Source organism: Neopsephotus bourkii, unplaced genomic scaffold, assembly GCF_033783945.1.
Source record: "Neopsephotus bourkii isolate Nb327-2 ecotype Australia unplaced genomic scaffold, CSIRO-AGI_Nbou_v1 NB_659, whole genome shotgun sequence".
NCBI classification, from domain to species: domain Eukaryota; kingdom Metazoa; phylum Chordata; class Aves; order Psittaciformes; family Psittacidae; genus Neopsephotus; species Neopsephotus bourkii.
The window spans coordinates 10,434,579-10,456,180 of NW_026901158.1; the positions used below are offsets into that span (position 1 = coordinate 10,434,579).

At 45.8% G+C, this 21,602-nt stretch overlaps 1 protein-coding gene across 1 annotated transcript in view; it reads right to left on the reverse strand.

The window, feature by feature from the left end:
* The window catches only part of EXD3 (exonuclease 3'-5' domain containing 3), a 162,408-nt gene that overhangs the window by 130,586 nt on the left and 10,220 nt on the right, over nucleotides 1–21,602 (reverse strand). The window contains 5 exon segments of the mRNA XM_061353050.1: nucleotides 3,425–3,463; nucleotides 6,153–6,226; nucleotides 14,123–14,223; nucleotides 15,014–15,153; nucleotides 15,821–15,874. Of these exon segments, the coding sequence (XP_061209034.1) occupies nucleotides 3,425–3,463; nucleotides 6,153–6,226; nucleotides 14,123–14,223; nucleotides 15,014–15,153; nucleotides 15,821–15,874 (408 nt within the window).

Here is a 21,602-nt window from a genome sequence, read left to right on the forward strand (position 1 = left end):
CCCTCTGCTTGTGAAGACAGGCACTGTCCCGCGGGTTTCCAGGCAGCTTGGGAGCAGTTAGGCAAGCTAATGAATAGCAGTGCAGCTGGCACTGGGCAAGAGGAGGGCCCTTCCCTTCCCTCTCCCCTCTAGGCAACTCTGCTTGGAGCAGAGGATACAAAGGGTAGCTCTCCCCCAGGCTCAGCAGCCTTTGCCAACAGGCAGTTGTGATGAGGGCAGTTTCCCCAGGGTATGAAGACATTCAGGTGCCTTTGCTTCCCCTCCTGCCTCCTCTGCAGCCACAGCCCGGACAGCGCAGCAGCAGCACAGGCGGTGGCAAAGGGGCAAAACCAGTTTGCTACAGGGCTGGAAACAGGTTCTGTTGGCCCCACAATTAACTACTGAGTTTTGTCTCTTGGAGGAGCACTCAGGATCACACCTTCAATTCCTCCCACAGGGCAGGAATGGGAAAATTCCGTACTTGTACTGCTCAGGGTGAGCAAAAAGAAATCACAACCCAGGAATGTCTATTGCCAGCCCCACGGAACGTGCCATGGCCAGCACCACTGAGCACGGAGGGACACCACGTTCACCAGGGCTTTGGCATCTACATCATTGAAGTCTTTTGTAACAGCTGCAGCACAAATGAAGAAAAATGGGCTTTAAACCCATGAAGGTTTTCAACCCCTTTGGACAATTTAGGTATGAGGCAGAAGCTCTTCCCTGTGAGGGTGCTGAGGCGCTGGCACAGGGTGCCCAGAGAAGCTGTGGCTGCCCCATCCCTGGCAGTGTTCAAGGCCAGGTTGGACACAGGGGCTTGGAGCAAGGTGCTCTAGTGGAAGGTGTCCCTGCCCATGGCAGGGGTTGGAGCTGGAGGAGCTTTAAGCTCCCTTCCAACCCAAACCAGGCTGGGATTCTATGCTTGAAACTGAAAAAAATATCCACAAATTCTGACTGGGAGTTTGCCATTGTGCAGTCTTTGGGGAGTTTTGGTTTCCTGAGGTTATGCTGCAGCCCATCTTCTGCCTCCTACCCCGCACAACGTCCTTAATACTGCATCTCCAGGCAGAACTCAGCAGACACAAATTGTCTGTGAGCCTGAACCAAACATTCAAATGGACACACAACTCCCTCCAGCCCCACAAGGAGTCTAATGGATTTTTTTTGTCAAAACATGTCAGGTCATTGATGAAGCTCTGCGAGGGAAGTTAAACCTTTCCCTCGCATAAACCCACCTCTTGCAATCACAGTAAAGTCCTGGGCAAGCTTAGTTTTTGTCCTGAAAACCAGAGCTTGCTCAGAGGTTCCTGCTTTGTAACTTGTCCTTTGTTTGGTGCAGCAGAAGCCAACCTACACATGAGATTACTTCAGTTTCCTCCAGATGCACAGGTACAGATTCCAATCACTGTGAAGTGATGCCAAAGACAGTAATTTCTGATAGCACTGAGAGGCAGGACTGATAAGAGGCAAGTTTAAGCACCACTCGTGTGATAATTACATAGTTGTAAAAAACAGATTAGTTGGCAGTACACAGAAAATACAAAGTTTGGAATACTTTGGGAAAGCAAAGAGAAGCTTCTGTCAGAGACCAGCATGAAGCTGAGCTCTTTGTGGTTCTCTAGGGAGCTCTCACAGCAGGCACCAAACAAGCATTTTTCAGAGAGCATCTATTCCTAAGCCTCCTGTCTCCACAAGTGACTGACATGATCCGCAGCCATGTATCTGAAACTGGGAGGGTGCTCCTATCATCCACCATCAAACCCTTCACTGCAGACACTGAAGTACATCCAGAAGTTGTGAGGAAGATAGTGGCTATAATTTCATGGCTAATCTCATCTCAAGTCTTGATCCTGCAATGGACCAGATCCTATAATATCCTTTCAACTTGTGAGGGTGAAAAGGAAACCTGGAAAGTTCTTTCACTGGACAAGATCACCTAGATCAAGAGGCAAGACTTTCCGCACAAAGCCTGGCCTCTCGCATGGGTATGATAAACTACACTGTGTGTAGTTTATCATACACAGTGGCATATTCACCACTGAAAACACACAGTAGACTTAACATGCCATGCTGCTGGGCATTGGATCCATGGTCTCTGTCTTAAAAAACACATCCTCACATCTTTTGAACTGTTCTTTTTGCTTCTGACCATAAAAGAGAGAAGAAGTATCTCATGAGGACAGGCTGTGACAGCTGGGCTAGGTCAGCCTGAAGAAGAGAAGGCTACCTAAGGGGAGAGCTTAGAGCAGCTCCAGTGCCTAAAGGGGCTGCAGGAAACATGGAGAGGGGCTTGGGACAAGGGCCTGTAGGGACAGGCCAAGGGGAATGGCTTGAACCTGCCCGAGGGGAGACTGAGCTGAGCTCTTAGGCAGAAGCTCTTCCCTGTGAGGGTGCTGAGGCGCTGGCACAGGGTGCCCAGAGAAGCTGTGGCTGCCCCATCCCTGGCAGTGTTCAATGCCAGGTTGGACACAGAGGCTTGGAGCAAGCTGCTCCAGTGGAAGGTGTCCCTCTCTGTGGCAGGGGTTGGAGCTGAGGAGCTTTGAGATCCCTTCCAACACAAACTGGTCTCTGATTGTACAGTGATTCTGTGTTTACAATTCAGTCATTTGGTTTGCACAAACAATGCCAAGATCTCAAGTGCATGAGACTGTCAGTCATCAGCCTGGCCTGCTACCACTCTAAGGTCTACACTGACCATTCCTATGGGTTTTCAAAGGCAGATTCCAGCCAATGGTCAGAAATCTTTACTGGCTGCAGAATTCCAAGTGAGATAAGTTACAGAAAAGGAGCAAACACTCCCCATGAGGTTGCAATTCCATAGGGATATCATGAACACATAAATCATCAGTAATGCCCTGTTACCCTGTAATTTCTTGGCATTTCATTGTCACAGAAATATTTGTTGTAGTATCAGGCCAAAACACGGCTGTCTGAACTCTCCAGTTTATACACCAAGAAAAAATAATACACTGCTACCCTTCTTCCTGTGTTAGTAAAATCACTTGTGTCCTACAGCACAAGAGGTAGAAGTCACAGCATCCAACAGTCACCCAACAAAGCTGCTGCAAGTGATCAGAGTGGAGCATGCAAAGGGAATCTAAGATTTGTCCTAATTTACTCACACTCCTTGTTAACTGCCTCAAGTGAACTGTCTTTTCCCCTTTCCTTGTAAGTAACGTAACTACCAGTGTTCACTTACAAATAAGTGCAGGCAAGTAAAGGAATGTACTTGATAATCTTATCTAAATGCTCCAGCAAAATTAGAGCATCAGGAATTAAAACATCAATGTTCTTCCTTGCCCTCCCCTGCGTGTACTTTGATGTATGCAACTGTAAAACTGTAACAGCAGGACTACAATATCCAGAGCTGGATATTCTGAACATCTTAAAATCACACCTCCAAGAAAACAACCTTGAGGAAATGGAGCGGGAAATCCGTACTCACCTGGACGTGGTCTGCCCAGTTCTCCTGAGTCATGGTTTTCTGGAAAGACAAAATCATTTCAGAGCTGTCTTCGAAACAAAAGAATGCTGCACAGAGCGAGCTGAAATTTCACACACATCTTCCACACTGGCATCAACTGTGCTTGAGGAATGTGTTCTGGAGCACACGGGAAATCTCTGCTTCTCAGATGTCACCAGCCGGGGCATGGCACAAAACCAGCTTAGATGAAGTAATTCAGACAATTGCTGCACTACAGCACATGGACAAACCCCCTCATCTGCAACGCAAGGACACAAGCAATGGCAGGACCTTCCTCTGCAGTAGTCTAAAATCTCATTATCACCGGGAGCTGGGCTCATTTCCAGGACACCAACCACCTTAAGAATCCCCTGCAAAGTACAGCGGTGTTTCTGAGAGCCTCAAGGCTCACATTGTGCCCTTGGAATGACAGAGACAGCACTGAGCAAAGCTGAAACAGGCCACGGTCTGGGGGAACATGTGGATCACTGCTGCTGCCTTTACCTTGGATTTGCAGTATGTCCATGGACTGCTCAACTCAACAGCTGCCCCAGCAGAGCTGTCCCCACAGGCTCCAGTAATGGCAGTGATCTCAGGGATCACCTGCAAGGCTGAGCCTTCAGAATACTTTTCTCAACAGACAGTCATGAAAAATCCACTGGAATCAGGAGGTCTGGGAAAGGCACCCCATAAGCTAAAATCCCCATTCCAGTGCAGCTCAGAGCCAACCTTCGGGAGAAACCAGGATGGGACCTTCACTCTGCCAAGAACATGGGCTGCGTGAGACTGACTGGCCAGCGAGACCTGAGCCTCCCCCCCACTTCTGGCAGAGGTAACAAGGATCACTAGTGCCACTTCATGGAAAGGTACAAGAGCAAACAGGGAGTAAAGGCCTCAAAGTAAACATCTTTGAGATATACAAGCATGTAACTTCAATACTAGTGATATAAAGGAGGCATTTAACCAGCTGAGAATGGTAAACAGAGAACACGAAAGAGCTCTCAGAAGAAGGGACTGTATCCAGAAACAGCTGCCAAATGTACCTTAATGGAAGCAACTGGCCAGCTTGGATACTTTAAATCAAGCAAATACTCCAAAACAAAGGAAGTGGAAGGCCAAAGAGAGCAGAACACCAGATCAAGAATCCAGTCCACTCTGCTAAACAAATACACCTGGATAAATGCTCTTTGTTCTTTCACTGCAGATGACCAAGCTCTCTAAAATGATGTCATCCGACATTAAGGCTTTGAGATGCAGGATGCTGGAAGACTCAATCCTCCCCAGCTCTTCTGACAGGGATCTGACAGGCAGCAAAGGCAGATCAGAGCCTTCACTGATGGATCAAGAGGTCTTGGAAGCAGAACTGCCTGTGCCAGAATGGTGTCATCAGGTCACCACCACTCAAAGCCATCTTCACCTTCAAAGAACTGGGAAGTGAGTATCAGAAAAAACACATGGGTCTGCCTTCTTCTGAATATCAAATAAATCCTCTTTGAGTACAAGAATAAGCACTTTTGGAGGAGGTTTCTCTTTTCCTGAAAACTGGCTCTCTGAAGATCAGATCAGTTGTTCTGTAGGAACATCTGAACAACCTGTTGGCCTCTGCTAAAACTGTTAAAAAGGGTTCTTGTATCTACAAGGAGAAAGTCTTCCATGACCTGCAGGGGAAGCAACACCTCATGTTTGGCCAATACAGCTTGATAATGCAAAATTCAAGAAATGGAAACATTTTGCTATGATATTTGCTCTCTTGTGGTCCTTGTCCTTTGCAGTCCTATTGCTACACCTGGATACAACACGTGCAGACTGTTTTTTTTCCAGAAGAGGCAGAACAAAACCTTACTCTCAGCTGGTACAACCTGCTTCCAGGCACAGGATAAGGATGAATGCCAGGTTCTCAAGAGAAGCATCAAAACTGCCTTGCTAACAAGAGGAGAAATGGGCTCCCCAGCACAGTGTGCTCAAGAGCATCCAAAGGGCAGTGACTTGGCTCAGTACACTCATGGGAGGGGAGGAGAAACCATAGTGAAGTAATTCTGCAGAGAGTCAGCCTCCGAGCTGCCTCCTAGAAACCTGCTCCTTAGAAGGAACTGAAGGCATCTTCTTATTTCTACAAGACCCCAGTGCCAGGACAAGTATCAGCACATTTGGAAAGAGAATTTGGAGGCTGGACAATAGGAGTGGAAAGTGCCACCATTTTGCTCAGCAGTAACATGTCAGCACAAAAGAGCTTCTGGGGCAAGGTTGGGCCATACCTATCACAGCCAAGCCACAAGTACCAAAGCAAAGTGCCTACAAAGAGCCCAGCAATGTGAACTACCTAAATCCCAGTGTTAAAAAACTCAAGACACAACTGCCCAGAACCTCTCTAGCCAGTACACTCCTGCTTATTTGAGACAGCTGAGAGAAAATACGTGTGTGGAGAGACATTGTGACCTACCTAGATGTGTCTCAGAACACTGCTGAGGATGCTGAGGCAAACTAGCACCAAGTCTCAGCAGTCATGACACCCAGTCATTACAGTATGAATGGAAACACAAACTATTCACTCAGAATAAACAGGCCCAATGGCAGATCCATTGCATTTCTATATAATAATCATCACAATGAAAACTATCAATACATTCCAATCATATCAATTATGTTATTAGAAATGCAGAAGAAACAAAAAGCCTCATTCACACCCATGGCACACAATGAAGAAACATACCTCAACAAATCTCTTGTAAAAGAGGTATTTCAGAGTTCTCAAGTGCCGCTGATTTACGACATTAGGGCAGAGAGCTGGAAGAAGGAGAAAGACATTTAAGTACACAACACAGCTGAAATTCCTTGAAGTTTAACTGTCTAGACATGCCATTTTTCCTTCCCCAGTTTCAAACTCGGTATGTAGAAGGCAGGATGCCATCGTGCTGGGAACAATGATGGACAGAGACACACACTGCCAGCTTATCTAAAGAAACTGTTATTTACACTCTCACTCATGATTAGCAATGCTAATCCTTGGTTCTGATATCTCTGGTTCTACCACCTTGCAATGATAAGATGCACTTACTGGTTCAATACACTTCCCAGTCAATGACTTCACACCTTTAATTAGGTGGTATTCTCATAAAGGCACCACCTCCAGTCTCTAGAGGCTGTGTTCTTTTGATTTAATTGGGACCTGTGCTGTTAACTCATTGAAGCATTCTTGAGCATGTTCCTCAGGATGTAAACTTGTGGCTAAAGTTTATCTGATAAAATACATATCCATGAGAGAAACTCCATCTCCATACACGGAGGGAGGTGACTATTGTTTTGCTGAGCTAGCAAGCAACAGTTGTTATTAATTTTATTACTGTCATCTTCATTAGCTAGGCCTCATTATAACTGCAAAAAACAAGGTCTTCACATAGCTCCTTGTTTTGAAATCCAGCACAAAGAGAGATAACGCAGAAGATAAAATACATTAACAGGATTAGCATACTTATCTGTCAGTTCTTGCTGGATGCTGGTATGCATGTACAAGGAAAGGTTTAACCAAACCCTGAACTGGGGTTTCAGTGGCTAAACCCATCTCACTGGTAGTCAGAAGGAGCAGGACCAGCAATTGGAAATGGTAACAGAAAACAGTAAAGTGAAAGGAAAAGCCTCCCTTGAATCAACATACACCAGGAGAAACTGGTGTTACCAAGTCAAAGGACCTCAGAGCTTTGCACTCCCCCTGCCCCACACATATGGCCATGCCCAAAGAATAAAAACTGAGAGAATGCCAGCCCCTGAATCTAGAGGGACAGGAACTGATGTCCCACTGGTTACAGCAGCATCACGCCATAACTTGACCATTTCCACCTCAAACAGAAATGCTGGAAGCTGTTTGTTATAAGCTCATCCTCCACAGTGTGACAGCTTATCCTCACCCACTAAAGATGTGAGGAAATTACTGCAATCATATCACTGGATATTACCCCAATAAATAGTGATCTTTCCTCTGGATGTTATCCCAGTACCCAAAGGAACGATCAGCAGCTCATGGAAAGCAACACTCTTTGAAGAAGGTGAGATCAACGTAAGAGTTAATGATATCACCACCTGACTTAGAGATTTCAAAGCACTTCAGAAAGGAGCAGAGCATGGCTGCTCTGGGTCACCCAGGAGATCCACTGAGCTTAGAGGAAATAACCAAAGCTTAGGACTTGGCAGAACTGAGGAGTTTTAAGTGCACGGGTATCTGTGAGGGAAGTAGGACAGAGCAACATGGATGGACTGGAATAGTTTTGAAGCCATGAGCAGCATTTTGTATTGTGGTGCAGCAAAATAACTGAGTTTGAGTTCAGTTTTCTATATTTGATTACAAAAAACATGGAGGGACTAATCAAAAGCATGAAGATGAAAAGGCCACTTGGCAAGAGACAACGAAATGAAGAGTTCAAAGCTCTAAGGCAGAACAGCAAAATAAAACCAACAAGATGGACTTCAATAAAATCAAGGAACTGGCAGGTAAGATTTCATGTGAAAATACTTTCTAAGGGGAAAGGAGTTAAGAAGGGCTGGCAATGGAAGCACTAGAAGTGAAGCAAAGGACCTAACTTCTACTGATCTCAGTCCCAAAAAAGAAGTTAAAAGAACATGGGAAGTGGAACACACGCATACAAAAGAACAGGACAAACACAAAATTGGTACAGCCAAAGTAAAACATAAGGTGCATCTATCAAAGTCATAAAGGCAAAAGATTTCATCCAGCCTCTTGGAGGAAAAAAACCCAAACAACGAAAACACAACAGAAATGAAATGGCAACGCTAGAAGAGAACTGGCATAGGTGGCACAGGAGATAGCAAACTTTCCACCTTAGAGGTCTTTATCAATAGGTTCCATGTTCATTAGGGACTGTAGCCACAGGACAAGGAGGAATGGGTTTAAACTTAAACAGGGGAAGTTTAGATTGGATATAAGGAGGAAATTCTTTACTGTAAAGGTGGTGAGGCACTGGAATGGGTTGCCCAGGGAGGTTGTGAATGCTTCATCCCTGGCAGTGTTCAAGGCCAGGCTGGACAGAGCCTTGGGTGACCTGGTTTAGTAGGAGGTGCTCCTGCCCATGGGAGGGGGTTGGAACTTGATGATCTTAAGGTACTTTCCAGCCCTAACTATTCTATGATTCTATGCTCCCTGCATATCAGCAGTAGCAGAAGGAGGTCCTTTGGCTTTTGGGCAGGAAGGTGACACAGATGGGACTGCTGAGTCTTTGTCAGACCTTTTCCCTGCCATTTCATGACCATCTATCTACACCTTACATCTGCAGAAATCCAATCCAGAAATCTGCTTCAGGACATAGCAACTCATTTAGCTGAGTGAACAGGAGTTTGAACTCAGGTCTCCTGAGCCAAAACCAATGTTGGTGCAAAAGACAACATCCTAAGCTCTCCGGAACAGGGACCATGCTTCTATTCAGTGTTTGTACAATGGGGTTTTGGGATCATGACTGGGTTGTGGAGCACTAGTGGAATACAAAAGGTTTAACACTATAACAGCACCTCTGGGCATATGTTAACTCTTAACCTGACAGTTGCACCACAACAGTGCTTCATCTGAACCACACTTCACATCTGGGACTGACTCAGAAGCAAAAATCCCAGTCTGCTCTCAGCTGTTAGCACAGAGTCAATGGCCATCAGCAACACAGAGGAAGTAAAAATGAAATCCATCTGTCACACAGACAGGGTATGAAACCCGCAATACATACTTATCTCACGCTTGTAACATGGGTGAGATGTGTCTACTGGGGACATGGCGCAATACACTTTTAGGTGTGGTGTGTGGCTACCGCTCCCAGGTGATACACGATGCCTCCTGAGCTGGGATGTGGACCCAATCTTCCCTTTACACTGCCCTGAGAGCTTGACTTCCATTCACAATGAGACTCCTTCACCCTGGCAGTACAGAATATGTCAGACAAAGCACACCTTGTCTGGGGACAAAGTAAAGGAGCCTTTTCTTAACAAAACCAGGTACCTGAAACACAAGAGGCTTTTACCCTGGTATTGCTAAGGATTAAGGATTCCAGGGAATCCCCTGAGAAGCAAGCTGGGCATTAGTCTCTCATGTATTATGAGCCTAGGCCCCACGTGTGAATTAGTGGAGGGTAGGGCAGGACTCAAGAAAACCTCATTTTGTTGTCACTTCAAAGATGCAGTGGTGCCTCTCATCAAATGCTCTGTGCCACTACAGAGCAGGGTCAGCAGTCCTCAGAAGGGCAGGTGAAACAGCAGAGGCCCCAGAGTATCCCCCAGCCCCTGAGCTACCTGCCCAAGTGACTGGAGGAAGAGCAGAGAGCACAGCACAAGGGTTTGATCTATGCCTAAAGGAAAAAACGCCCTGCTGTGGTCTTTAGACTCGTGCCTGGGTATGATGAATTCATGCTCAGAACTGCAAGGACAGGGTCAGCTTTTCCAACTCAAAGACTGGAGCTGCTGGCCTGCTTGTCTTGGTCTAACGCAGATCATCTTCAGTAGACAAAATGTATCTGAGAAGGCAATAGCCCCAGAAAGGATCCTTGGATGTTCAATCCCCTCTCCTTTCAGATTGACTCTGCGGCCAGTGCAGCCTCATGAATGGCTGGCTCCTATCTCCTGATGTCCAAGCCTAGAGGTTCTTCTCAGTCACAGTGCTGGGTAGAGATGTGCTGGTACATAACATGAGAGCTAAAACACGCTGAAGGAAAATCACCATGGAACTAGGGGGAAACAACCCTTGTAAAACAAATGTAAAGGGAAGGAATAACCATGTTTTCATGAGGAAAGGGCAAAAACATTTGAAACTTCCCCCTTCCAAAAGCATCCCTGTGGAGCTCTAACAGTCATTCCTGGTCTCTTAACAGAGCATCTTTTGAAAGCGCCCAGTGTGGATTCCCACAGTCCTGCTGGAGCTCTCCCTGGTGACTGCCCTAGGTTGTGCCCGCAGCTCTCCAGGACCTGAGGACAGTGGTGCCTCACCTGAGGAGATGCACAAGCTGCTGAGCAGCCCTCGTCTGCCCTCTGCTGCCCCAGCGCTGAGGCAGTGGGAACGCTTCATCTGGCCAACCAGAACTGGGGTTTAGTGAGGGAGGTTCACACCAGATGGAAAGATTAAATGAAAAGGATAACCTGGTGGTCAGATGAAGAGAAACACTTCTCTTAATTTATGCTAAAAAGAACCAGGTTTAAAGAGTATGGTAGAAACATCTGCATCGCATTCAAACCTGAGGGTGCTCAGCTGATTTACTACACTGCTACAGGACAGCTGCTCACTGTGCATTCAGCTACCATCTCTCTTCTGTTAACACCGTTACTGTCTGCGTTATTGTCACACAGGCACTAAGGCCCAGTTTCTGAGGACAGTTGTACTTTTCAGAGTGGCATCATTTCTACCTCATACCCAACAAATTTTCAATGGGAACTGCCACTGAACCCTCTGTGCTACACCAGCTGTGCAAAGCAGCAGAAAACAGCCTCAACCCCTTGCAGGGTCTGTCCCATCACCTCTGAGAACTGTTCTGACACTTGAATTTGTAAATCTAAGTCAGGCTCACGGGGTCTCCAAAGAGTAGTAAGTAATTAGCCTGCAGAAGCTACAGGCTCATTACAGCAGAGCATGCTGTCCCACGGGTGAGAAAAGACTCTATAAAACCCAATTTCCTCAATCACATGCCATTTCTGCCCAGCTTCCCCACTAAAGCCAGTTAAATGGAATCCATACACAATTTACTGATGCACCTTTTGGAACTGGCAGAAAATCTTCCCCTTACTAGGTGCGTTAATAGGAATTCTGGAATATGGTTTGGAAAAAGAAGAGGTGGAACTGATCTAAGATGATGCTTTTTTTTTTGCCCGTGGGGTTCCAGATCCTGTTTATATTGGACCAACCTCCCATGTGGCTCCAAAACGTAAAACTGGCAGTTCCAAGGAGTGTTTCAAATCTTAATGGCTGATCAACACCTGTATTTTCCTTAGAAGTCAGTGAAATCTACTGTGAGTGGTAAGAGTGAGCTTGGGCAGTGAAATATGAAAGTAGATTTGAAACTGCAAGAACTGAGTCACCTACAAGTTTGCCTTATATCAAGAAACCCTATCCTCCTCCTGCCTTTCTCACCAAAAGCCACTTCCCTCTTATGCTGCTGCTCTCAGCCTCTATCAGCAAGTGGAGTCATGAGCAAAGAGGAGACAGAAAGCAGCAGAAGACTGAAGCATCCAACAAGCCCACAGTCAGGTAACAAAGGGTGAGTTTTACCTCTGCCAGCTTTTGGTGGAGCTATTGAGAACCAGAGAAATGGGGGCTTCATCTGTATGGTTTACCTAACCTGCTTCCTTTCTGCAGGCTCTTTCCTTGCAGTCAGATTTACTTCCACTGAAGAATGGAGAAAGAACACCCAGAAATCCAGAAGAAGGGAAAGCACAATGGTGGGAAGAAAAGAAAGCCATATTATTCCAGCTGTCACCATTTCCCAGTTCAGTTCAAGCAGGATCAGCACTACAGCAGAAATTCCTCTGTAGGCATTCACCCCTTTCCAAAACACTTCAAGGGACAATAAAACAGCCACAGTTCAGTGAAATTAGAAGTTCTGCTCTGAATTACATGTGATATTATGTAAAAAATAAATGCCTACTTTCATCTATGGAGTATGAAAGTCATTCAGCACTCGTTTTAGCTGCCCCAAATCTGGCATCTTGTCTAAACCAGAAGCCCGCATCCCCTCTCACATCAGCAAAGGTGGACAGCCCTATCTAGCAAGTGACTTACCCTGCACTGTAGACACTGCAGTTTGCACAGGATAAGTCACTCTCTGGATGTGTAGGAAGGAATGGGATCTGTATCTACATCAAGGAATGTGTTGTCATTACCACCAGTGAATGTGTTGTGGAGGACCAGCAAGATTTGGCTATTATTAGCAGCACCGTCTGGGACACCATCACCAGGCTGAGGACACCTGGGATAAGCACCTACGTGCTCCTCTCCTAGAACTTTTCTTTCCTAGTTTCTCAGGATTTTGCACATGAACAAGTTCCATCATTTCACCTCTACAGTAAATACCATACCCTTGGTGCATCTGTCACAAGGAAAGGGGAACAACTCAATTCTCATTACAGATCATAGCAGACAATAGAGCCTACTGCCCTGGTGAGATCTCATCTGGAATATTGTGTCCAGTTCTGGGCCCCTCAGTTTAAGAAGGACAGGGACCTGCTGGAGAGAGTCCAGCACAGGGCAACTAAGATGATTAAGGGAGTGGAGCATCTTCCTTATGAGGAAAGACTGAGGGAGCTGGGTCTCTATAGTTTGGAGAAGAGGAGATTGAGGGGTGACCTTATTAGTGTATATAAATATATAAAGGGGGAGTGTCACGAGGATGGAGCCAGGCTCTTCTCAGTGGCAAACAATGAAAGGACAAGGGGCAATGGGTACAAATTGGAACACAAGAGGTTCCACTTAAACCTGAGAAGAAACTTCTTCTCAGTGAGGGTGACGGAACACTGGAACAGGCTGCCCAGGGAGGTTGTGGAATCTCCTTCTTTGGAGACATTCAAGACCCGCCTGGACACGTTCCTGTGTAACCTTATCTAGGTGTTCCTGCTCCGGCAGGGGGATTGGACTAGATGATCTTTTGAGGTCCCTTCCAATCTCTAACATACTGTGATACTGTGATACTGTGAAAGGGGAACAACTCAATTCTCATTACAGATCATAGCAGACAATAGAGCCTACTGAATGACCAACCTTGTAAAGTAGGAAAATTTCTGAAGACAAGTGAACTCCTGGGAAGGTTTTACATTTTAAATAAATCACCCTCATACGTCTCAGCTTTTACACCAATGTGCTAATTTTAATTATATTTACTTAGCCTCCAATGGGGGTTTGTAAGAATTATCTTACTAACTTTTGAATACCAGTCTGAAGATGTGAAGATTAATATGCAACAGTGCTGCTGCCAGGTGTAATAAGCCCACAATTTGTGGTTAGAAAACACCTTTCAGTCCATGAAAAGAAAATTGCAGATCTTGAGGTGCTGATGGAAAGCTTTGCAGGGTAAAACCTAACAGTGCACCTAAAGGTGGCTGAAGGAAGGTCCCAAAGAGAAGGAAAAGAAGATCAACAGTCCCTGCTAACAACCAACCAAAGCAAAACAAAGTAGTTTTCATTAGGTAACTACTAATGAAGCAGATCTAGTCACTGATGTAAAATGTGTTACTGCTCTCAGAAGGCTGGAAGAGCCTTCAAATTCCCTTCCACCAACCCTAGTTTATGCAAAGAATACAAAGAGCTGTGAGGCTCCTGCTTCCCAAGGGTTATCTCTTCCCAGCTGACAGACCCATAACTCAAGAAAACAGATCCCCAGACGAATGATGACTTGCCTCTTATGTGAGTGGAATGGAGTCATAACTCAAAGCTGACCATCATGTGTTTACGTAGAGCCTTTCTGAGGTCAAGATTTATTTCCCATCATGGCAGAAGCAGTCTATTAGTCACAAGCACTTCATTCTTTGACAGTCCAAAGTGATAATTCCCATAACTTACCAGCTTTGTTTTCCAGTATCATTAATTAAACCCTGAAACTCCCCGTGATGAATTGCACCAGAGGTTTCTTGCTGAACATGGAAGAAGACAAATTGACCTCATCTGTTCTCTGCTGGTGAGATAAGTCCACAATGTGTTGCAATATCGCATACCTGGATCAACGTTAAACCGCTCTAGGAGCCTGAAGACCAGCTTGCTTAGTGTTTTGCGGTTAAATTTCTCCGGCTTGTACCTGAACAGGCCTTGGTACTGTCTGTAAGCAAATAAATGAAATCTGAAAGAAACATCTCTGGAATCTCCTGAACTTTGTTGCTTCCCAAATAGCAGATTTAGCAGCAGAGGTATTTGGGTTTGCTATGAGCTGGTAAGAACAGTCCCCAGCCTTTCCCAGATTACAGCAAAAAGCCAACAATACAACCACACGCATTGCCCAGCCAGTGACTGAAGCAGGTCCAGAGGCTTATTTTAAAGAAAGAGAAAGCAAGCAACTCCCTCTTGTCTTTTTTCAGAAGCAAGACTGCAGCTATTGCATCTGCACTGTGAGCTTGACTGTGCTGTTGGGTCTGTGACTGAGAGGAGCTATTCTAGTGAGAAGCAGTTTATAAACTAACACACACACAACTTTCATGAGCACATGGAGGTTAACCACTTGCAGCTCTTGTTTTTCTGCCACTTCATCACAGTATTATCTTCCTGCAAAACCTGTACAACCGATACTGAAACTTGCCCTTGTCTGCAGCAAAGCACGACAGTGTGATTGCTACAGCCTCCTGGAGGAAGCTCTGCTATTGCTGTATTGCTAAGAACTACTGCTCAGGTTTCATTTTGCACTCATCTCTCCTGGCAGGAGCTGAGCATCTGTCACTAGGAATGACACCTCTGTCTCATGGGCTCTGTGGCACAGGTACCAGAATTTACCCTTTCTCAGCTGAAGAGTAAATATATTGCACTCCACTATGCTGAGGAATTATCTTAGATAGAAGATACTCTCCTCTGACAGCAACTTGGCCCCAGATGTTCAGAAAGTCAACAAATGTTTCTACCTTGTGATGTCTTTGATGTTAAAATGGGGTTCACACCACGTGTCCAGGATGTGCAAGAGCTTGCTCTGGAGCTCAGGATATTCTTCCACATAATCTTCCATCAAGTTAATTTTATCTTGGAGCAGAAGTGGCGTGCACATCTAAGAGAAGAAATCACATTTAAAGCCCTGTGCCCTGCCTTTGATCACCATGTTCCACAGAGTGAGAGCTGCAGCATACAAAAGGCCATGAAGAAGAGGCTCATGACACTACAGACTGAAACCTGTCCAAGGGCTGTCCTGTTCCCTGCTGCTCAGACACGGTGAGCAGGTCACAACCCCCCTGCTCAACAACCAGCACTGCCTGAGAGTGATGGGACATTTTCAACACAAACATGAGAAAAGCTTCCAAACAGCAAAATCAGTAAATTCAACCAGTGATAACCATCCCTGGCAGTGCTCAAGGCCAGGTTGGATGGGGCTTGGAGTAAGCTGCTCTAGTGGAAGGTGTCCCTGCCCATGGCAGGGGGTTGGGACTGGGTGAGCTTTAAGGTCCCTTCAACCCAAACCAGTCTGGGATTCTATGAATGTTTTATAAGAGTGGCTGCAGCATGAGAAGCACTCTGGTAAACTGCAGTGGGAACTGTGAGAACACACTGTGTCACTTCTCCCTGGATGAAAAGGGTACATTGGCATTGCAGCAGTTGCTTCTTGGGAACAAAGTAAAGCCTCAAGTGAAAGACAGCCCAACTTGGAGGGCCATGATGTATCTCCTGCTTAACAAAAGGTGGATCTGATGACAGAGAAGCCTGCAGAGGCTATGACTCACCTTCTCCACATCTTGATCTGGCTGCAATTTTAGCTTAATACTCAGCATGGCTGCCTAGAAAATAAAAGAAAAAAGTGGTACATTTAGGAGAACACCACCACAGTGGATAAATGGGCATTAGTCCATCCAAAGCCAAGTATACACTATTACACAAATGTTTAATGTGTGAATGATTCCTGTTAGATTTAAGTATAAATCATATAAACATTTAGCTACATGCATACCTCTTAAAAACAAGAACACTCCTGGCAGAGCTGCATATTCTGAACAGCAGCATACCCTGGAGCAAGAATTAAAGATCAAGTTGTCTGGCAGGAAAGAGTGAGAAAGCTGGGACAGAACCAGCTTGGAGGGTATTTTCCATGGCTATCATTTGAAATCACAGCTGACCAAACACCCCTTTCTTAATGAACGTTATCCACCTTGCTCTGCCTTCTGACTGTCGTGAAATAGTTGGAATTTATGGGAGCAATTCAAGATTTAAAAGACCCTGAAATCAAGAGGTCTTTGACTCCACCCCCTTGGAAGTGCCAGGCTTCATCAGTCAGAAAGATGGGAAGAATGGCATTTTTCCCTTTTGTGGTATCCTCAAGTCTCTGATAAGCCAAAACCCACCACAGTCACAAAGGAACTCCCAACCAGGATCCTCTGCAGATGAGGAAACTGCTGCAGTGAACTGCAGGAACTCTGACAGCGAGAAGAACTGCTTCAGCCATTGTCTCTCCTGTCCCAGGGTGGTGATCACAGAAATGCATGAAGATCTAACTGTGCTCTGCTGGGGAGGCAGGTAAACTAAGTAAGATTGTAAGCAGCTAATAGCATCTCCTTTCTGGAGTGTGTGAGAATACCAGGACCTCAGGTACAGAATAAGCTTACAACGGTGTTCTTTAATAGTGTATTGCTCCTGTCAATAGAGTAGTAAGAGGAAGGAGCTTTCTAGCACATTATGTATTAGTACTGATGTAATTGTGAATGAGCTGAGCTATGAAGGATGTTTGACATGAAGAGTCCTTCTAATCACTTTGCACAGTAAGGCTGTATTTTCCCAAATGGTTGTAAACAGTGTTTGAAAACACATCTCTGCCCCATGCAGAGCCCATCATCAGCTGAGGGCACAAACCCATGTTTATTCACATGAGGGCTTAGAGGAAAAGCTCTCATCTTCATCAGCCTTCTCTGCTCTCCTTTCTGAGATTGATTCTGCTTGGAGAGAAAGATCATGGAAATGATGGATTTGTCAAAATAGGTACATTTTAGATCTGGGCTGGTTACAGAATGAGTAAACTAACCTAATACAGTAAAAAATGCACATTCCCCCCCCCGGCAAACACATACCTCAGCATTACCCTTCACCTGGATGAAACCCTCATAGAACAAATTAACCAGAAAAGCAAGCTAAGTGGGAGCTGGAGCACCCCTTGAGACACATCCCCTGCCATCTCTCCTAGCACTGAGATGACCCCTCAAGTTAACTGGCTGCTGGAAAACCACATTCTGCACCACAGCCCAATCCCCACAGCTTATGGAGCCCTGCTCACAGAGGAAGCCCTGGCTTCCACCACCTTCTGGGAAATTCCTGTGGGCACTTCATCCGCTGCCTCAAAGACTGACTGTACCAAAGCAGACACACACAGAGCAGCAGATTGGTTTTCAATCTTACAGTTCAGAAAGAACAGAGATATGCTTTTGTCCCTGCTTGTTTTGGGTTGGTTTGTGGGGGTTGGGGTCGGTTTTAACACAAAACGAACACTTGCATCACTGACGGTCCAGGCTTCCTCCCAAAAGAGCAATCAGTGGATGAGCTTTAAGTGACAAAAGCAGAAGCTAAGGTTAACAGTGACTGTGTGCTGCAAACCAGAGACTGAAGAGAGAGGCACATTATCACATTACCATTCCTCAGCCCAGCTAAATCTTCAACCAAATCTCCCTCTCTTACTCCAAACTTTATAACCGAAACAGGTTAATTTACATTAGATCTTAGGCAGAAGCTCTTCCCTGTGAGGGTGCTGAGGCGCTGGCACAGGGTGCCCAGAGAAGCTGTGGCTGCCCCATCCCTGGCAGTGTTCAAGGCCAGGTTGGACACAGGGGCTTGGAGCAAGCTGCTCCAGTGGAAGGGGTCCCTGCCCATGGCAGGGGTTGGAGCTGGAGGAGCTTTAAGGTCCCTTCCAACCCAAACCATTTCATGATTCTACTTGATTAGAGACCAATATGCTACTCTGCTCCACCAGTCTCATATGACTTTTCTCTCAAAAGACCAGATTAACACCACAAAGTTCCAGCTGTGTAATTATTCTCAACACGTATACAAGTTGAAGGCTGCTACTTCTGTTTTGGCCCTGAAGAAGGGGTTTGGGTCTCCCTTGCTTTGGCAGCTGGTTTTCTTTTTCTCCTAGCTATCTCACCGAGATAAGACTTGCAACTCTCCAAATCTTATTTCACCATTGGATCTCACTGGTACCTTGTATAAACCAAGTATTAACTGGTTAATACCTTGTATTAACCAAGTAACCTGTTACTTTTAGATGCAAGCATACAATGGTTTTCCTAATAGCTTCCTAAGGTTCACATGCACGTTCAGATTAACCTAATTGCAGAACTGTTATCTAAATGACACAGGTTTATCTCCATCGCTATTAACTGTAGAGGTGACTTCATCAGATGAACATGTGCTGTCTGAGGTCAGGTTTTCCTCCTTTACTGGATGCATTTTCTACCCTGAACCAAAGGGTGTAGAGAAACAAATACTCATTTAGCCAAAGGGTGGAGAGACATCACCTTCAGCCCCAGCTGTAGCAGACACAGCTCAAACCACCACTGCTGTGGGGCAGGAGAACTTCAAGCACATCACACAAGCTGGTTTAGCATCATTTTAACATCACCCAGCTAAAGCAGGTGATGAAGCAGAAAAAGTGTGCAGAAATGGGAACACCATCAGCAGTGGGGCAGCAGACTTGGCCATGCACAAAGCTGAATGTGGAAGGACGTGCATGACCTGGGTCCCAGGACAGAGCACCCAGGCTGGATCACAGGCTGCAGTTACATGGGCTGGTGGCTGAGGATGACTGCGATAAAATCAGAGTGTTTACAATAGGAATAATAAGAGAAGAGATATGAGTAACTGTAATAAAGATGAAAGTGCTTGGCAGCTGTGCCTGTGGTCTGGACTTACAGCTATTTTAAGACTTTGTTTTGTTATTATCATGTTTTGAATTGTTTCACTCCACAAACAAGTTTTGTGTAAAACGACCCTATTTTTAACAGTCTGTTTCTAGATGATAAGATCTCCAGAAAAGCAACACCTCATTCGCAGACTCATTTTGGAGTTAGAAAACAAACACTTGAATTAGGCAGACAGCGTGCTGGAACTGACTGGTGAGAATCCCCCTCCCCAGCCAAGAAACCTGCATTCCCCACATGCAGTGGTGCGCTCTCCAAGCTGTGCTGGGAGGCAGCGATCATGGAATCATAGAATCGCACAGAATCCCAGCCTGGTTTAGGTTGGAAGGGACCTTAAAGCTCCTCCAGCTCCAACCCCTACCTCGGGCAGGGACCCCTTCCACTGGAGCAGCTTGCTCCAAGCCCCTGTGTCCAACCTGGCCTTGAACACTGCCAGGGATGGGGCAGCCACAGCTTCTCTGGGCACCCTGTGCCAGCGCCTCAGCACCCTCACAGGGAAGAGCTTCTGCCTAAGAGCTCAACTCAGTCTCCCCTCGGGCAGGTTCAAGGCATTCCCCTTGGCCTGGCCCTACCCAACCACATTCATTCAACTACAGGTCCTCGGACTCAGGTTGGATTAAACCAGGCCACAAAAATCCTACACAGGAGAAACCTCCCTGACTCCACCAGCCAATCAGTCAGGGCAAAAAACCTGGCTACGGTGCAGGAGCATGGAACAGCTTCAGTGAACACTAAGATATTGTCAACTTATTGGGGCTACTCACTCTCCCTCAGCTACGAAGAGAACATGTTACAGTCTTGCATGGTGGTGCAAGTGGCCTTTTCACAAAATACAGTTCATACATAAGTTTCCAGCCTGTAATCTAATAACAGCAAAGAAATAACATTATTGCTACACAGAAAAGTGCCTAACCCTCCTGCCACAGACCACAACAGACGTATGGGAAAGGCTGGTCCCCCTCTTGCCTTGCATGCTGCAAGCATATATGGGACAGGTACATGATAAAGCCACTGCTTATAGAGGAGAAAAGTCAATGACCCATAGCCTGATTCACATCCCATCAAAGTCCATGAGTCTTCTCATCCCGGGGGAGCTCTGGGTCATTCTTTGATTTAGTTATGGTAAAAGTGAAAAATGTATTTGGACATTTTGGAAGCTCTTCCCTGTGAGGGTGCTGAGGCGCTGGCACAGGGTGCCCAGAGAAGCTGTGGCTGCCCCATCCCTGGCAGTGTTCAAGGCCAGGTTGGACACAGGGGCTTGGAGCAAGCTGCTCCAGTGGAAGGGGTCCATGTCCGTGGTAGGGGCTGGAACTGGAGGAGCTTTGAGGTCTCTTCCAACCTAAACCAGGCTGGGATTCTGTGATTTTGTTGTAATTTTGTTTTCCAAAGATAAACACCTACAGAGAACGCACAGGAAGTTTGGATGAGGATGGGGAATAATTCAAAGCTGGGCAATAATACATTAAATCATAGCTAAAGTGTGTGGGGGTGCACTGACCATAGGATGCAGGAAATTACCCAAACCTGACAGGTTCAGGCCAAGCCATGAGCACCCAACCACTCTTCCAGTCATCTGATTGCGAAACAGAGAGTATGGGAAACGGGGAGTGTTCTGAAGTGAACGCACCAGCCCAGGGCACCCTGCACCAATACCTGAGCCTCTCTGCTTGTTTTGAATGCAGCTGGCTCTGTCACATCTAAAAATGACTATTCTTTCCATATACAGAACGAAGTGCAGGAAGCCACACAAGATCTTATCTGCAAGGGCATGTGCACTTGGGTGGTGTCTACACTGACAATTTAGGCAATTTTCCCACGGTGGGGTTAGCATGGGAGGAATAACCTTTTGCTGGTAGCACTGCTTGGAGTGATGATGCAGGACAGACACAAATGGTTTCTGATGACTCTTGCATTACTTAGCTCTGCTGCAAGCAAGTTGGGACAACACAAAGGTAAGTATGCCTGTGCCTGATCTAGTGTAGTATTTCTGAACCAATGGTGAAGGAATTTCTGAAACCAATAGAAGAGACCAAACAAGAGAACAAGATTTTGCAGAGGTGGATTCAATGTCAGCTCAAAGGAAATCACAGTGATCAAAGCCCAGATACAGAATAATGGTAGAAATAACTGAGTAAAAGGCACACCATGGATTAATCATTGGGAACATCTGTTCTGTGTTTTGGAATCACTCATTTCAACCTTGTGGCTAATCAGCTTTGCTCAGACTCTCAGAATGCATCACTGCACAGTGTATGACATCAGGTTAGATGTTTAATTACTTCCTGCTTAAAGAGCATAGGATATACACAGCTGTCCTCAGGAAGAGCTTCAGAAATGAGAACTATGACATTTCCCAGGTCCACTTTCAAGAGAACGTATTTCTTAAGGAGACCATCAAAATGAAGCAGTCACAGGTTACTCATATCTAAGGGATTTAAGGGAGAGGGAGAGAAGTAAAAGCCCAGGCTGGGACCTGCGTGTGCACAGGTGAAGGGAAAGTGAACTGAAACAAACACTTCCATAATTTGCCTTCCTCAGGTCATTGAAAGCAGTTTTAAACCTGCTTTAACTGGTCAGTGCATCCTCCAGAGCACTGCCCAAGTTT